This window comes from Alternaria metachromatica, assembly GCF_023757995.1.
Source record: "Alternaria metachromatica strain BMP 0045 chromosome Unknown scaffold_3, whole genome shotgun sequence".
Lineage (NCBI taxonomy): Eukaryota > Fungi > Ascomycota > Dothideomycetes > Pleosporales > Pleosporaceae > Alternaria > Alternaria metachromatica.
Genome location: NW_026055494.1, coordinates 1,799,184 through 1,812,228, shown reverse-complemented (window position 1 = coordinate 1,812,228; position 13,045 = coordinate 1,799,184). Strand labels below are relative to the sequence as shown.

The following is a 13,045-nucleotide window of genomic DNA, read 5'->3' as shown; positions in this document are numbered from 1 at the left end:
AGTGCAGCTAGTAGCTGCTATCATATGAAGAAGCCAAAACTATCATGGCATAACTGGTGTATAGTGAGCCAACAGGCCGCATGTTCAGTCGTTAAAAGCAGATCAATGAGTGAAGAAAGATAGTTGGGGAGCGGAACTGTAGACATGTCAAGCATTTTCATGATGAGGATATGGACTGGCAAAGGAAGGATATTCGTCCGGTAACGCCCGCCACTGCTTGTAAGCTCTTGGTAAGCTGGCGCTGGAAGCTGCCCCGCCCCGCATCCAGGTACCGAGAGCCCCTCCGACATCATCACCTCCACCTCTTGAACTCTTTGCCGGCGCCTGCAACCCTGTCCATCGCAGTTGCGCGACCTATGAGCTTTGCGCTATCGTCAGCGGACGTCTTTTGAGATGGGGCCCGATTCGGCGGCTTTCGCGTCGAGCTTCGCGGTTGCTTTCGTTCGTCAATGTCGCAGCTAGCTTCAAGTGCACTCCTTCCCTTGTTCTAATAGCTTCGCAAGCCTGTTGTGTCCTTTCCTTTGGAAGCCGTGAAGTCATCTTCATCTTCGTGTGCTTGGTTCTACGACCGTGACATCTTTCGTCTGAAGCTTGCCCAATCTCGACTCCAAACCCTCTGCAACGTCCACGTCTCATCAGACGGCACAATGGCATCTAGCAAGGGCGCAGACGCCTCCACGGTTCCTGTCCTCAAAGATCTCACAATCGAAAACATCACCGAGAATGTGCATCGAATAAACTCGCAATGCGCAGACCCGCGCCTCAAGTACGTCATGGAGCGTCTGGTGTCGCATCTACACGACTTCGCACGCGAGACGCGCCTGAGCTTCGATGAGTGGATGGCAGGCATACAGTTCCTTACCCAGGTAGGACAAATATGCACAGACGTGCGACAGGTAAGTTTCCATCTGATCCTCGTGGTACAAGACCAAGACACCCGATCTGTACTAATACGTTGTAGGAATTCATCCTTCTTTCAGACATTGTCGGCCTCTCTCTCCTCGTAGACTCTATCGACCATCCCAAACCGGCCTCCTCCACTGAGGGCACAGTCCTCGGTCCGTTCCACACGCACGACGCACCCTCCGACTCCAACGGCACCTCCATCTCTGCCGATCCCGACGGCGAGTCCCTGCTCGTCCTCTGCACGGTCAAAACCACGAACGGCGAGCCCGTATCAGACGTCAAGATCGACGTGTGGGAAACAGACTCCAAAGGCAAATACGACGTGCAGTATGAGAACAGGGGTGACAAAGCAGATGGCCGTGCGGTTATAAGGAGTGACAAGGATGGCGTATTCTGGTTCAAGGGTATCGTACCCGTACCGTATCCTATTCCAAACGACGGGCCTGTTGGCAAGTTGCTTGAGAAATTGGGTAGGCATTGCTGGAGGCCGAGCCATATGCATTTCATGTTTGAGAAGGAAGGTTTCGATAACTTGGTTACGTGAGTCTCCTCTTCATACCTCTTCGTTTGCATAGCCTACTGACGCCATGTTTAGGGCATTATACGTCCGTGGTTCCGACTACGAGACGTCCGATGCCGTCTTTGGTGTCAAGGAATCTCTCATTGTCAGCTTAGATACCGTAACAGCTGAACAGGCCAAGGAGTATGATGTCAAGGAAGGATCAAAATTGCTCAAATACGATTTCGTGTTGGTAACCGATGAAGAGACCAAGCAATTACGACATGACGAAGCGGTAAAAGCAATGAAGATGTTGGGACGGGAGGGAATGATGATAGTCAATGGTCTGCCCGTACCTGAGGTCGACTAGTCTGCAAAATAAAATGGAATGTTATGAAATTCGGGGTATGATAACTAAAGTCTTGCTAATCTGAAAGAAAACGTATCCGTTTGGATAACCACAAGGCTTCGAGCCAAGGTAAATGCAACCTGGAGAGCAACGCCAGGTACGCTGTATGAACTGCAAATGCCAGAAAAAGAAGAGAATCCTCCACATCGTGGACCAACTCGATGCCACCGAGTCAACTGCATCTAGCTAGTGACCCTCCTCACCCACAGGGCGCTCCCGTTCGAGTTTGGATCATCCCTCTCCCTCTTCTTCCATGCGCGATGCAACTTGAGGCCAACATCATGCTCCTCCCTGCGAATCTCATCCAACTCCTCTTGAAACGCCTTCTTCCTCTCTTCCGCGACCCGAGCCTTCTTAAAGTCGGTAAGCAGCGGGTTAGGCGGCGCAGCATTGTTCAAGTCCTTGAGCAAACGATACACGTTGTTGCGACGGATGCGTAGATCTTCTTGCTGCGATTCCAAGTAGGCGATGTGGTCGATGGCACTGAGTTGGGAAGGAGGTAGCGGAAGCGCCTTTTGTGATTTTTGTGATGAGTTGGAGAAGGTGGAGGAGGCGTAAGGGGATCTCGGGCTGGGGGTGTAGACTTTGGCCATGGGTGCGGGTTCCCTGTCTAAGGGGGGTACGGGGCGGCGACGGTTTAGGATCGAGGAAGCGGCCGATATGGGCTCGGTTACAACGCGCTTTCCTTGCGAGGACGAGAGTCCGTTGGGCGGTGAAGGTGGTGGTGAGTGTTGGTATGTCCCTGCACTGTTGTAGGTAGTCCACGAAAACCGGCTGATGGGTGCGTGCTTGTCCTTCTCTGACGTCTCTTTGGTGTATGGCGGCGTCGCAGTCCGCAAGGTGGGGTACAACGTCTGTTCTACTGGCTCTACGGTGGCCGGGGACTGGTTCAGTTGAGTGCGATTGGTTGGTGTGATGGGGCTCGGGTACGATGTGCTTATACCGAGACCTGCTGAAGGTGAGGTTGGAGAGATGTGACCGCTTCGAAGAGGCGTGTTCTTCCCTACTTTGAGCGGGACAATGGGTTTAATGCCGTCGTTGTAACGCATATCGTTATCGCGTGGATCCTTGGGCGCCATTTCGGTTGTTACAGTTTGAGTGTCAGGCAGCTTGGGTGCGGAATCAATGGCAGCTGCAAGCGCGTTTGACCTCGCTTGGTCCGTGCTTGGTGAAATCGTCTTGCGTGGTATTTGAAGTGGTTTGTCTGCAGGCTGGTATTTGAGCGGAGGAGCGATTTCTGATCGTCCCGTCGCTCGGCTCCACGGCTCCACGGGCGGTGGTGAGCGCTTCGACCCGAAGCGGCCAACGCGCTCCCCAAAACTTGTGTTCTTTTTCTCAGGACCACTGACTGAAACCTGATACCCCATGGGCCTAGGGTCTGATGACGGCACACCTTTCGCATAAGAGCCTGGATCGACTGAAGCGGCCTTCCCTGCACTATTAGGCTCGCCTGAATACTCATCCCACTTCACTTTCGCATTTGGCGCAAGCTTGCCCTCCCAGAACTTCTGCTTAGGTGCTGGTGGAGCGTCACCATTTCGTAGGACAGACGGCGCTCTGCGTAGGACGGGGATCTGGCTGCCCGCGCGGGAATCGTCTTCGAGTTTTCTGCGATCGTCGTCCATGGGTGACACGTCACGCATCGAGCGGAATCTTCGCGGTAGGTTAAAAGAGGAGTACTGTTCCGGTTCCGGAGAGCTGGGAGGCGATATGTCTTCGTATGCGGAGGGCGATCTGCCGGTGGGGTTGTCGTTATTGTAGCAGAGTGTGTCTTGTGAGTAGATGGAGGAGGCCGTGGGTACTTCTGAGGCTCTGTAGTTGGGAGGTTCCTGGGGAGACAATAAACTGCGAGACAATCAGCGGCGAGTAAGCAAACGAAATTGCGATACTTACTGCGATAGTTGAGGGAGCGCATAATTATGGTGACTGCCATTTTGCAGGTCGGTCACTTTGGGATTGCGCTTCAGTTGATCCTCGTCATAGGTGGTTTCAAGAAGTACGGGGTTTCCTATTTGCGCATGCCTCTCCCTATCTCGGACGGCGCCCTGTAATCGTTTCCACATTATGGGCGAATCTGCATGAAACGAATATTAGCCCGGCTCGATATTGGTGCAAGTATACATAAGCATCACGAAGTATGGAAGGCGGTATTCTCAGCGGCCCCGAGCTACTTATTCCAGCAAGCCTCTCCTTTTCGCAGCAACCTTGAGAGCCATTGCACGGATTGCATGATTGTTGGATGCTTTTTGAAACCCATCGACATCGCGAGACTTGGCCTGGTTCTAGATCTGGTGGAGATGGTTGTCGGTGCGGGCGATAGGCGAGAGACATGGACCGTCGATCAGAGATGCGGAGGGCCACTACCAGATGTCTTCACTGTATATGAATGACACAGACACCAGCTCTTTCTGTGCAACCTGGCATTGCGTCCCATCCCAGAACCGGATTGCATGGCAAGCGCATAAACCAACGGGCGATGTCGAGGACGCAAGTACCAAGGCCAAAAGAGCTGGTGAGGGGATAAGGAATATGAGTACGTACCGGTGTAATTATGCGTAAAGGGAGAGGTGTGGAGTTGGTGTTGACTGTTTGTGGTGTTGTTGTTGTGGTGGTTGATGCCAGATCAAACAAAGAAACAGCACGTAAGCTTCAAGCCGTGAATCCTTCGGGCGCTGCAGCAGCACCGAGGGCGTAATTTTGGTAAATGAGGGAGGGCGACCAAGTCGAGGTAGAGTTATCCACGGGTATCAGTGCCGGCCCAGTGCATCTAGGAGAACACCCCACAAACACTCGCGAACTGCGCCTCGACCAAAGCGCCAGCGGCAGGATATCGCACCGGTGCCGCAAGTCTTTGTCTTCACACAGCGGTTCGACAGCAGCGAATTGGTTTGCGACACAATGTTTGGACGGGATAGGGCCGAGGCGCAAGAGGCGGCGTGGGCGAATCAGCGCGTCCCAGGGCAGTGGAAATGAATCGCTGTCGCGCGTTTCAGGCCTGGAGAGGGCCCTGTTTCAGAGGCAGCGCGGCAGGGATGGGCTGGATGCAGCGGCGCGATGCTCAACGTCTGCGCGCAGATGGGCGCGTGCTTGCGGTTGTGCGGTCACGGTGCAAGTGGAGTCGAAGTATCTAAGATTACCATGGCGACTCTCCGGTGAAAGAGCAGCAGCCGTCAGCATCCGTGGTTGTGCAGGCCGGTGGCTATGTCTCACATGCACCGCAGGCAGTGCATCTCAGCTGTGATGGCGCCCCTTTGACGGGCAGATGCAGGCCGAATGCGATTCGATTGTCTGTACAAATGTCTGGATTCGGCCCTTGCATGTCAAGTCGGCGGACGTCCGTGATAGTTTGACATGGATGGCTGGTTAGTGCTGAGAGAGTCTTTGGGGTTGCATCATCGGCTGTCATGTCGACCGAGCTCCCCGCCGACCCTCGACCACGCCAGCACCCTTCACCGTCACCACTCTAGCACAGCTGTAGCACACCACCCGCAGCCATGTCAGATGGTTAGTCTCTACAAGAGCCACCTTCTGGGACAACGTCGCGCTAACCGCAATAGCACTCCCATCACCTCTGCCGGAGCCAGCGGCAACCCACGCGTACGCAACCAGCTCCGCTCCTTCACCAACACGTAGCTCACAGCCCTCCAGCGCCTCCGTCTTCACCCCAATAAACATCATCCTCTTCTCTCTCCTCAACCTGCTCGTCTATCTCCGCCTCAAGCCAGCCGCCCCGCAAACCCTCCCTCGCGCCCCGCCGCCAACCGTCTTCCGCACCTTCACCCCGCCCTCGCTCTTCCCCTACAATGGCTTGAACAACATGCCCGTCTACCTCGCCGTCCGTGGCCGTGTCTTTGACGTTACATCCGGTCGCAACTTCTACGGACCTGGTGGCCCTTATGCAAACTTCGCTGGCCGAGATGCCTCGAGAGGCCTCGCCTGTGGTAGTTTTGACGAGGACATGTTGACCAAGGATTTGGACGGACCGCTGGACACTCTCGAGGGTCTGGATGCCGAGCAGATGGATGCGCTGAGGGGATGGGAGGAGAGATTCGAGGAGAAGTATTTGGTTGTGGGCAAGCTGGTGCCTGTGGGTCATCCCGAGGCCGAAGACACCAAGGCGTAGACCCGACAAGACAGACGTCTAGCAAGAATGCTGTGGAGCCTAAATCTGCCTCATTGAGGCTGAAGGAATGGTATCCGTTCGCCATGTGTCGCCGCGCATGGTCCTGTAACGGTTTGCGATCCGATAAAACCGTCATGCCATATATACTACAAGCCTGTGCCAAAGCAACTGCATGTACACGGATCCAGCCAAAAGGCACGTAGGCAAGGACTGAAGGGGTTTCTCGGTTTCGAAGGGCTCTCTAACGTGAAATCAAGCATCTTCATATTCTTGTAATGGTTTATCGTACGCCTTGACACCTAGCACCGGACCAGTCTTAAGTGAGAGTTGATGAATGCATGGCTTGAACATAGCCTGCCCCTAGTACAACATCTTAGCGTAACCGCCCGAATGCGGGGTTGCTCTGATAGGCAATCAAATCCCACTTACTGCAATACGACTGATAGCAGAGTCACCGCGCTTGTAGCGTCTCTTAGTCCATGCCTCCATCCTCTCTCCGATGTCATAACGACGCCCTATATGCTTGGCGGGCGCTTTAGATATCAAATACATCCAGACCATCTGCTCGACACGTCTTGAAAGATAGTCGAACACAACCATGGATCAACTTAGTCTTGTCGATAAGCCGCTAGCATCGTTATTCCTGCTGGCGGGGGTAATCGTTCTGGCATTGTCCCAGCGACATCGACTACAAAAGGCTATCAATGTACGAAGTCCCCAGTATTGCATCTTCCTTTAGAGACATTGACACCAACCGGAGTTCAGAGACCCTCGCGGGCGCCGACAACATCACCAAACACCAACAAACTCGAGCCTGTTAATCCAGAAGCCATATACAATGCCATTACGCCGCTCCCAAACTTCAACCTCGAAACAGAAGCACCTCTCAAGCTTCGTCCGTTCAAACCGAAGTTTCATATGACCATGGGTAGCGTCTCCATCATGAATCTTGAACATTATGACACGCACTGACGAAGATGCTATAACAGCCCTCGAGAACACTACTCTAAATGATCTCCTAGCAATGGATAATACGTACCGTACACGTCTACAGATCCGAACAAAACTCCTCAAAGCAGAACGCTACGAAGTCCTCGCGTGCAACCCAGAAGCCGTCCCTGCAGTCCAAGAACTCTACGAATGGCTCATAGGAACATACCTGCCCCAACGCTTCCCAAGCCTGTACCGCATCACAGAATCAGGCAAGCATCTGCGGAATCACGTCACAGATACCCTCATCCCACTACACATGCCCAACGGGGAAGAAGCACTAGAGATCCTAGGTGCGAACATCGACACGGAATTCCTTTTACTCACTCCTTCCCCTTCTACATCTTCACCTACTAGTCCGACGAAATACGTACTAACAGCCTTCGTAAACTGCTTTCCAAGCGGCTTCAACACGCGTTCAAAACTTGGTCAACTCCTCGCTGACATCCACGCTCCCGTACCAGGTTACGCAGCAAAGCTAGAGAAGAGCATGGATCGTTTCTTTGCCAATCTACCCGTGGGCAAGATCGTTAAGCGGAGTAATTGGAGCATCAGTACGAATGGGGAGCTGTTCTGCTTGCAGGGTCATCATATGAGTGAAGAGGAGATGCAAAGAAAGCAAGAGGTGGAGGATGTAGAGGATGTTGATCTGAACAAGTCGGTAGTAAGGTGCGAAAGGCAGACGTTGCATCGTTTACCAAATACTGGAGCACTGGTCTTTGCGTTCAAGGTACGTTTGGCTGGATTTGTTAGCTGGATTCGGCTAACGAGAACAAGACCTACCAGTATCCCCTACGTGAATTGCGGGACGAGGGAAGTGGGCAGGTTCTTGCGGAAGCTATCGACGGCTTGGGCCTGGGCAGCGTACCAGCCATGACTATTTACAAGCGTCAGGTCGTTTGGGGTGATAAAGTCAAAGCGTTCTTGAGAGGAGAGATTGACGCTTGAAGTATAGACAAGGTGTATAGCACATTCATTATTCCACCACATGCATCATGTTGACTGTATCTTGAGATACCAGGTGCCCAGTATTATACATGTGAACTAGCTTTCCACCTCATCACCTTTCCGCCACCGAAAATTTCATATAGATCGGGAGTTCTTCTAGGGACGTCCAAGGCCGATTCCACAGGAAGGCCCACCCACAAGCAAGTGCACAGCAGCACTTACTTTTCGATCCGAGTCCACCACACATCTGCTCCATTGATTGTCGTGTAACCGGTAACCGTGAAGTGAACCATGGTCGAAATTTGTAAATGGACAGCGCCGTGAGACTCAAACCCAGTGGTGCCCGACCCCACGGTAAATGTGTCCTACTCACTCGGTAGACCGGTTACCCTTGTCTATGTTCTTCGCAGGCGCCATCTTCGATACTGGAAACCAGTCTGATGGCAGCCTATAAGGTCCTGTGTTAATTGTTCATACTCCATACACCAAAGTCCAAGCCCTTGCCCTAGCCGTTTTCTTCGAAGACGGTCCATATTTTCACGCTCGAAGCAAAGAAGCAGAACAACGCCAAAAGTCAAGAAAATTGCAACGCTGAAATCCATGTTGTAGAGCTTACCGACGAATAGTGGAGGTACCAACTGGATTGCCACGTTTCATCATGGGTGGCTTGACGACAGCAGACTTTGCAGGTGTGGCGGTCTTAGGCGCGGGGTTCTTACTGGCGAAGAATTTGTGCGCGAGAGCTTCCTTTGGCGATAGACGCTTTTCGACGTTCATGTGTAGACTTGCGCTCAACAGATCCGCAAGATCGTTCAGCTCGCCCACGGTAGGTCCTCCAGTGGAGATGCTTCGGGCAGCTTCATGAACTCGCGTCTTCATATCGCGGTTGATCTTCTTCTGCTGTTCAATTTTACGGACAGAGAGCTTTGGCTCGTTAGCTTTACCTCTTAGAGGGACAAAAGCGCTTACCTTGTTGTACTGATCCACCTCCCGACTGATGAACTTCAACGGTGGACCCAACTCAAAGTTATCGAGAATATTGTTGACGAGACCCTTCTTGAGCAGCTTCTCACTTGGCCATCCCAGACAGTCCATAAAAGACTTGATCATCTGGTTGTTAGACCGTCCGGTAAAGAGGATTTTACCAGTCCATAGCTCATACACAGTGCAACCCACAGCCCACATGTCGACAGGATAGCCAACCTCCATACCAAGTATGATCTCGGGTGCGCGGTAGAATCGACTAACGAGGTACTCAGTGCGCTCGATCACGTCTCGCTTGTCGACAGCGGTACCGAAATCGGCGAGCTTGATAGTTTTCTTGTCAGCAGAGACTAGGACGTTGTCTGGCTTCAGATCAAGGTGGATGACCTGACAGTTCTGCAAGTGCTGGAGACCAAGAAACATCTGACGCGCATAGATGCGGACAGCTGGAAGTGTGAGGCCGTGGCCGTTGGTCTCTTCCTTGAGCAGGTCTCGCAAGTTCTTCGACATGTGTTCGAACACGATGCACAGATGGCCCTTGTGGTCGAAAGAACCCAATAAGCGAATAATGTGACGCTTGTCTTGTGGGTCTGCCTCGTTGACTTTGCGCAGGAAGTCCATCTCCTTCTGACTGGCTCTTCTCATTAAGTCGTTCCGGCGAATCATCTTGATGGCGACTATCCTGGGATTTGAATCTCCGGTGTCAGCCCTGACTTCTTCAGCTTGTGCAACGTTGGCAAAGACACCACGACCAAGACCCTTGATCATGCGATAGCGTCCACCATCCACTAGCTCGTTGCTGATCAGCTTGTAGTAACCTTCGGGATCGTCCCAATTGTCGAGCAGCTTCTCGTCAAGCACAGTGCCTTTCGCAACAACAGCCTCCTCAGTTCCGACATCTTCTTCCTCGTCTTCGTCATCAGAAGCGAACATGTCGAACTCTTTCTTTTGTTTCTTGACAGGTGCTACTTTCTCAGCTGGAAGTGTAGAGAGGGCTTTCGGGTCGGTCTCGCGGTACGCATCCGAGGATACTTCGGTGTTCTGGTTCTTCTTGGCAGCGCGATCGCGGTCGTCCAGCATGTCCTGTAGCGGGTCGTAATCCGCCGCGGATGGACTCGCTACCGCAGGACTGTTGCCCTCGCTGATTATGTTCTGTTTGTCGATTACCATAACGTCTGGTGAAGCTGGTACGGAGTCGAGGTCGCCATTACGGGGCGATGCGAACGGAGAGATGGGACTGTCGGCGTGGGCCGCTGGCGATCCGACATTAGGGGTTGCCGCTTCAGATGCATTCGTCAGCACAGCCTGCTGAAGCAGACTGTCTTTCGGCTTCTGTTGCTCAGAAGCAGCGGCGCGAATAGCAGCCCAGCGGCGACGTTTCTCTTCACGCGATTCTTGAGTGGGAACTTTCTCTTCGACAGGGGCCGGGGTGTACTCAGTCGTATCGTCAACGGAGGTCCTATTGCAGAGTCAGTTGTGTAGAGGAATCATTTGGCACTGGGTACACTTACATCTCAACATCTTCTGTCACGCTTGCCTTGTTCGCCTCGGCCTTGGGGCGTTCTGACGGTGCCTGTTGCTTCTGTGGCTGCGACTGACGAGACTTGTCGCGCTGCTGATCTCCGTGACGCGAGTTCTGTGGTCGCTTGTCGGTAGGCAGCGGCTCTCGGAAGTCTGGCACGGGGTTGGGGTTCTCGACTTCGGCGTAGGATATGGGCCTGGCGTGTGATCGGTCTGGTACATCCTTCTGTTCCTTGACAAAGCCTCCCTGGTAAGATCCTGGAGCCCGTCGAGGGTCACCGTGTCTGCTACGATCAGCATGATACCGCTTGTCAGGACGACTGCGCGGCGGAGATGCCTTGCGCTTGTAGCCCCTTGCATCATTCCCAGTGTGGTCGGCTCGGCTTCGTCGATAGGGCGATGGCGATCGGTCGACGGCGCGGTTCCTCCGATAGGGTGACGGAGAGCGTGACGGGGTGCGCTTGCGGCGGTATGGCGAAGGGGAGCGACTCAATGCGCGGTAATTATCATAAGCACCATCCAGTCCAAAGGACCTGCTTGAGCCGTTAATCGCAGGTTCGTCGCGCGAGTTGACTGTGTTTGCCTTGTGTCGGGTATCCAAGACCTCGCCCTCTGAAGCTGAACTTGAGCGAGACGCTGCCATGTTGGCTCTTGCTGTGATGCCGGACCGCGCTATCTTGCTTCAGAAGATAAATTCTGGCGTCAGCTTGCTTCTTGTTGATGAGAAGATTGAGTGTCTCTATCACTGACTGTGTAGCAGAGAAGGAGAGACAAGCGCGACCGCACCGAGATGGTGAGTAGGAACGCGCTGGTGATGGGTGAATTCGTCGTGGTCTCGTCGCGGTTGGCTTCGCGATTCAGCGGGGAAAGTGCAATGAAGTCAGAGCTTTAGGCATTACCTAAGCAGGCACGTGACCCATCTATTAGCAAGACCACGTTTGCTTCTCTAAATCAGCGCTCAAATGTTCTGGATACCATCTCGGCCGATTGGTCAGGTCATTTGATACAACAAGATTCAGTGGACTTTTGAGCCGTTGGGATGTTTCCTAAGCCCGCCCTGGTGGTACCTCACGAAGTGCTCAGGTGCCCAGGTGGACTTCACCCATACATACTCTACTCCGACGTTTATAGAATTACCAACCTTACGAAAGACTTCGTAGCGGCTAGAACAAGACGTCTGCTTTGACCAGACGCCGCTTCCGTTGACGCAAGCAACGGCCAGATGAAATTTACCCAGTTGTATGGTCCTGGACAGCGTCAAAAAGGGTGTGTATGCTGGTAAGGCGTCCAAGGACAGTTCATGATCAACTGACAGCGCACTTGTGCCTCATAGTGCCGTGCTTTCTTGCTCTTCCCGCTTTGCGAGGGGCCAAAGCGGCGATGGTCTGATTCCCGTGATTCATGTCGAAATCCACGACAGCAGTCCATGACTCTTCGCAGGGGAGTTCCACAAAACGACTTCGTGACGGGTTGTAATTGCTGTGTCACTGCCCAATATCAACTGGATCGCCTGTAACAGATAGCATCGGATGCATCCCGCCGAAAGTATCCTCGCCTCGCCTCGACGCCTACCGAGGCTGTGCAGCCTTTGGTGACGGGTCTCATGCGATGGGGCTAAGCACCCGGTGTTGCGCCTCCCTCCGTCTACCTTGGTAGCTTACGCGCACGAAGATCTTCCGCATCTAAGATCCGCGAGCCGATCCATGTAACAGTAACATGCCGGTTGTAGTCCAGTAAGCCAATGTCTCTGGGTAAGGTAGGCGAGTTGTTTTTTTTCGATTCTCGCATGCCGCGGAAATGCTTCAAGCATGATCACCATCAACATTGGGAACGAACGCATGTTATCCTTGCTAAACGACTATCTAAGCGATTAACAATCGCGCAGCAGAATACAAGACACTTCTACGCCTTAGGCGTGTTAGTATAGAAAGTATAGTATATATTACGCTTATAGGTTGTAGTAGTAAACAATAGCTTACATATACTCTACTTAGGTACAAAGAAGAATAGTATCTACTATATAGAAATGTAAACATAGGCTATATATTTAGCTAAAGGCTTAGTGCCTTATGCCTAATTTTGCAGACTCTGTTTAGTAAAAAGATATTAAAAGACGCCTAGCTTCTAGGTTATCTTAAAATAGCTAGAAGATTTTAAGATTTTAAGATATTTAGTATATATTACTATTAGTACTAATACTTATATAGACTATAACTATATATATTTATATACTTCTAAGCTTAGGTAGTAATTAAAAACTATATAATATAGTAGTAATAGAAATACTATAATAGCTTTATAGTATATATTCTCTAATAACTATAATATAATAACTATTCTCTTAAGTCTTAATAAAACTTATAGTAGTCTACTATAGCTACTATTTAATAAATAGTATCTTACTATATAAGATAAGCTATAAATACTATATTTTTATTATTTTAGCTTTTATTACTTTTATAAAGTATTTTAGCTAAAGCGTTTCTTTACTAAAGTATAGTATTCTTAAAAGCTAAAAAGAGCTATAAGCTTAATATTAATTTTACTTTATATACTTAGTTATAGATATAAATAGCGTAAGTAATTAAGTATATTTTAGTAAGATTATAAATAGAATACTCTTTTTATTACTTTAAAAGTAGGCTATATCTACTAAAAAGCTTAT

General features: G+C 51.3%; 5 protein-coding genes across 5 annotated transcripts; 3 read left to right on the top strand and 2 right to left on the bottom strand.

Moving 5' to 3' along the window:
- Positions 1 to 647: 647 nt before the first annotated feature.
- On the top strand, positions 648 to 1,775 carry J4E83_002236 (uncharacterized protein; the record flags this gene model as incomplete). The annotated part of the gene is made up of 3 exons (XM_049329186.1): positions 648 to 896; positions 962 to 1,446; positions 1,502 to 1,775. The coding sequence occupies 3 exons, from the start codon at positions 648 to 650 to the stop codon at positions 1,773 to 1,775; spliced, it is 1,008 nt and encodes a 335-aa protein (XP_049192158.1).
- Positions 1,776 to 1,996: 221 nt separating this feature from the next.
- On the bottom strand, positions 1,997 to 3,747 carry J4E83_002235 (uncharacterized protein; the record flags this gene model as incomplete). Its single annotated transcript, XM_049329185.1, has 2 exons — positions 1,997 to 3,643; positions 3,742 to 3,747. The coding sequence occupies 2 exons, from the start codon at positions 3,745 to 3,747 to the stop codon at positions 1,997 to 1,999; spliced, it is 1,653 nt and encodes a 550-aa protein (XP_049192157.1).
- Positions 3,748 to 5,308: 1,561 nt separating this feature from the next.
- J4E83_002234 (uncharacterized protein) lies at positions 5,309 to 5,937 on the top strand (the record flags this gene model as incomplete). Its single annotated transcript, XM_049329184.1, has 3 exons — positions 5,309 to 5,318; positions 5,372 to 5,411; positions 5,463 to 5,937. The coding sequence occupies 3 exons, from the start codon at positions 5,309 to 5,311 to the stop codon at positions 5,935 to 5,937; spliced, it is 525 nt and encodes a 174-aa protein (XP_049192156.1).
- A 1,024-nt stretch (positions 5,938 to 6,961) lies between these two features.
- Positions 6,962 to 7,694, top strand: J4E83_002233 (uncharacterized protein; the record flags this gene model as incomplete). The annotated part of the gene is made up of 2 exons (XM_049329183.1): positions 6,962 to 7,596; positions 7,658 to 7,694. 2 exons carry the CDS (start codon positions 6,962 to 6,964, stop codon positions 7,692 to 7,694), a joined length of 672 nt encoding a protein of 223 aa, XP_049192155.1.
- Positions 7,695 to 8,487: 793 nt separating this feature from the next.
- J4E83_002232 (uncharacterized protein) lies at positions 8,488 to 11,023 on the bottom strand (the record flags this gene model as incomplete). The annotated part of the gene is made up of 2 exons (XM_049329182.1): positions 8,488 to 10,318; positions 10,371 to 11,023. The coding sequence occupies 2 exons, from the start codon at positions 11,021 to 11,023 to the stop codon at positions 8,488 to 8,490; spliced, it is 2,484 nt and encodes an 827-aa protein (XP_049192154.1).
- Positions 11,024 to 13,045: the final 2,022 nt, after the last annotated feature.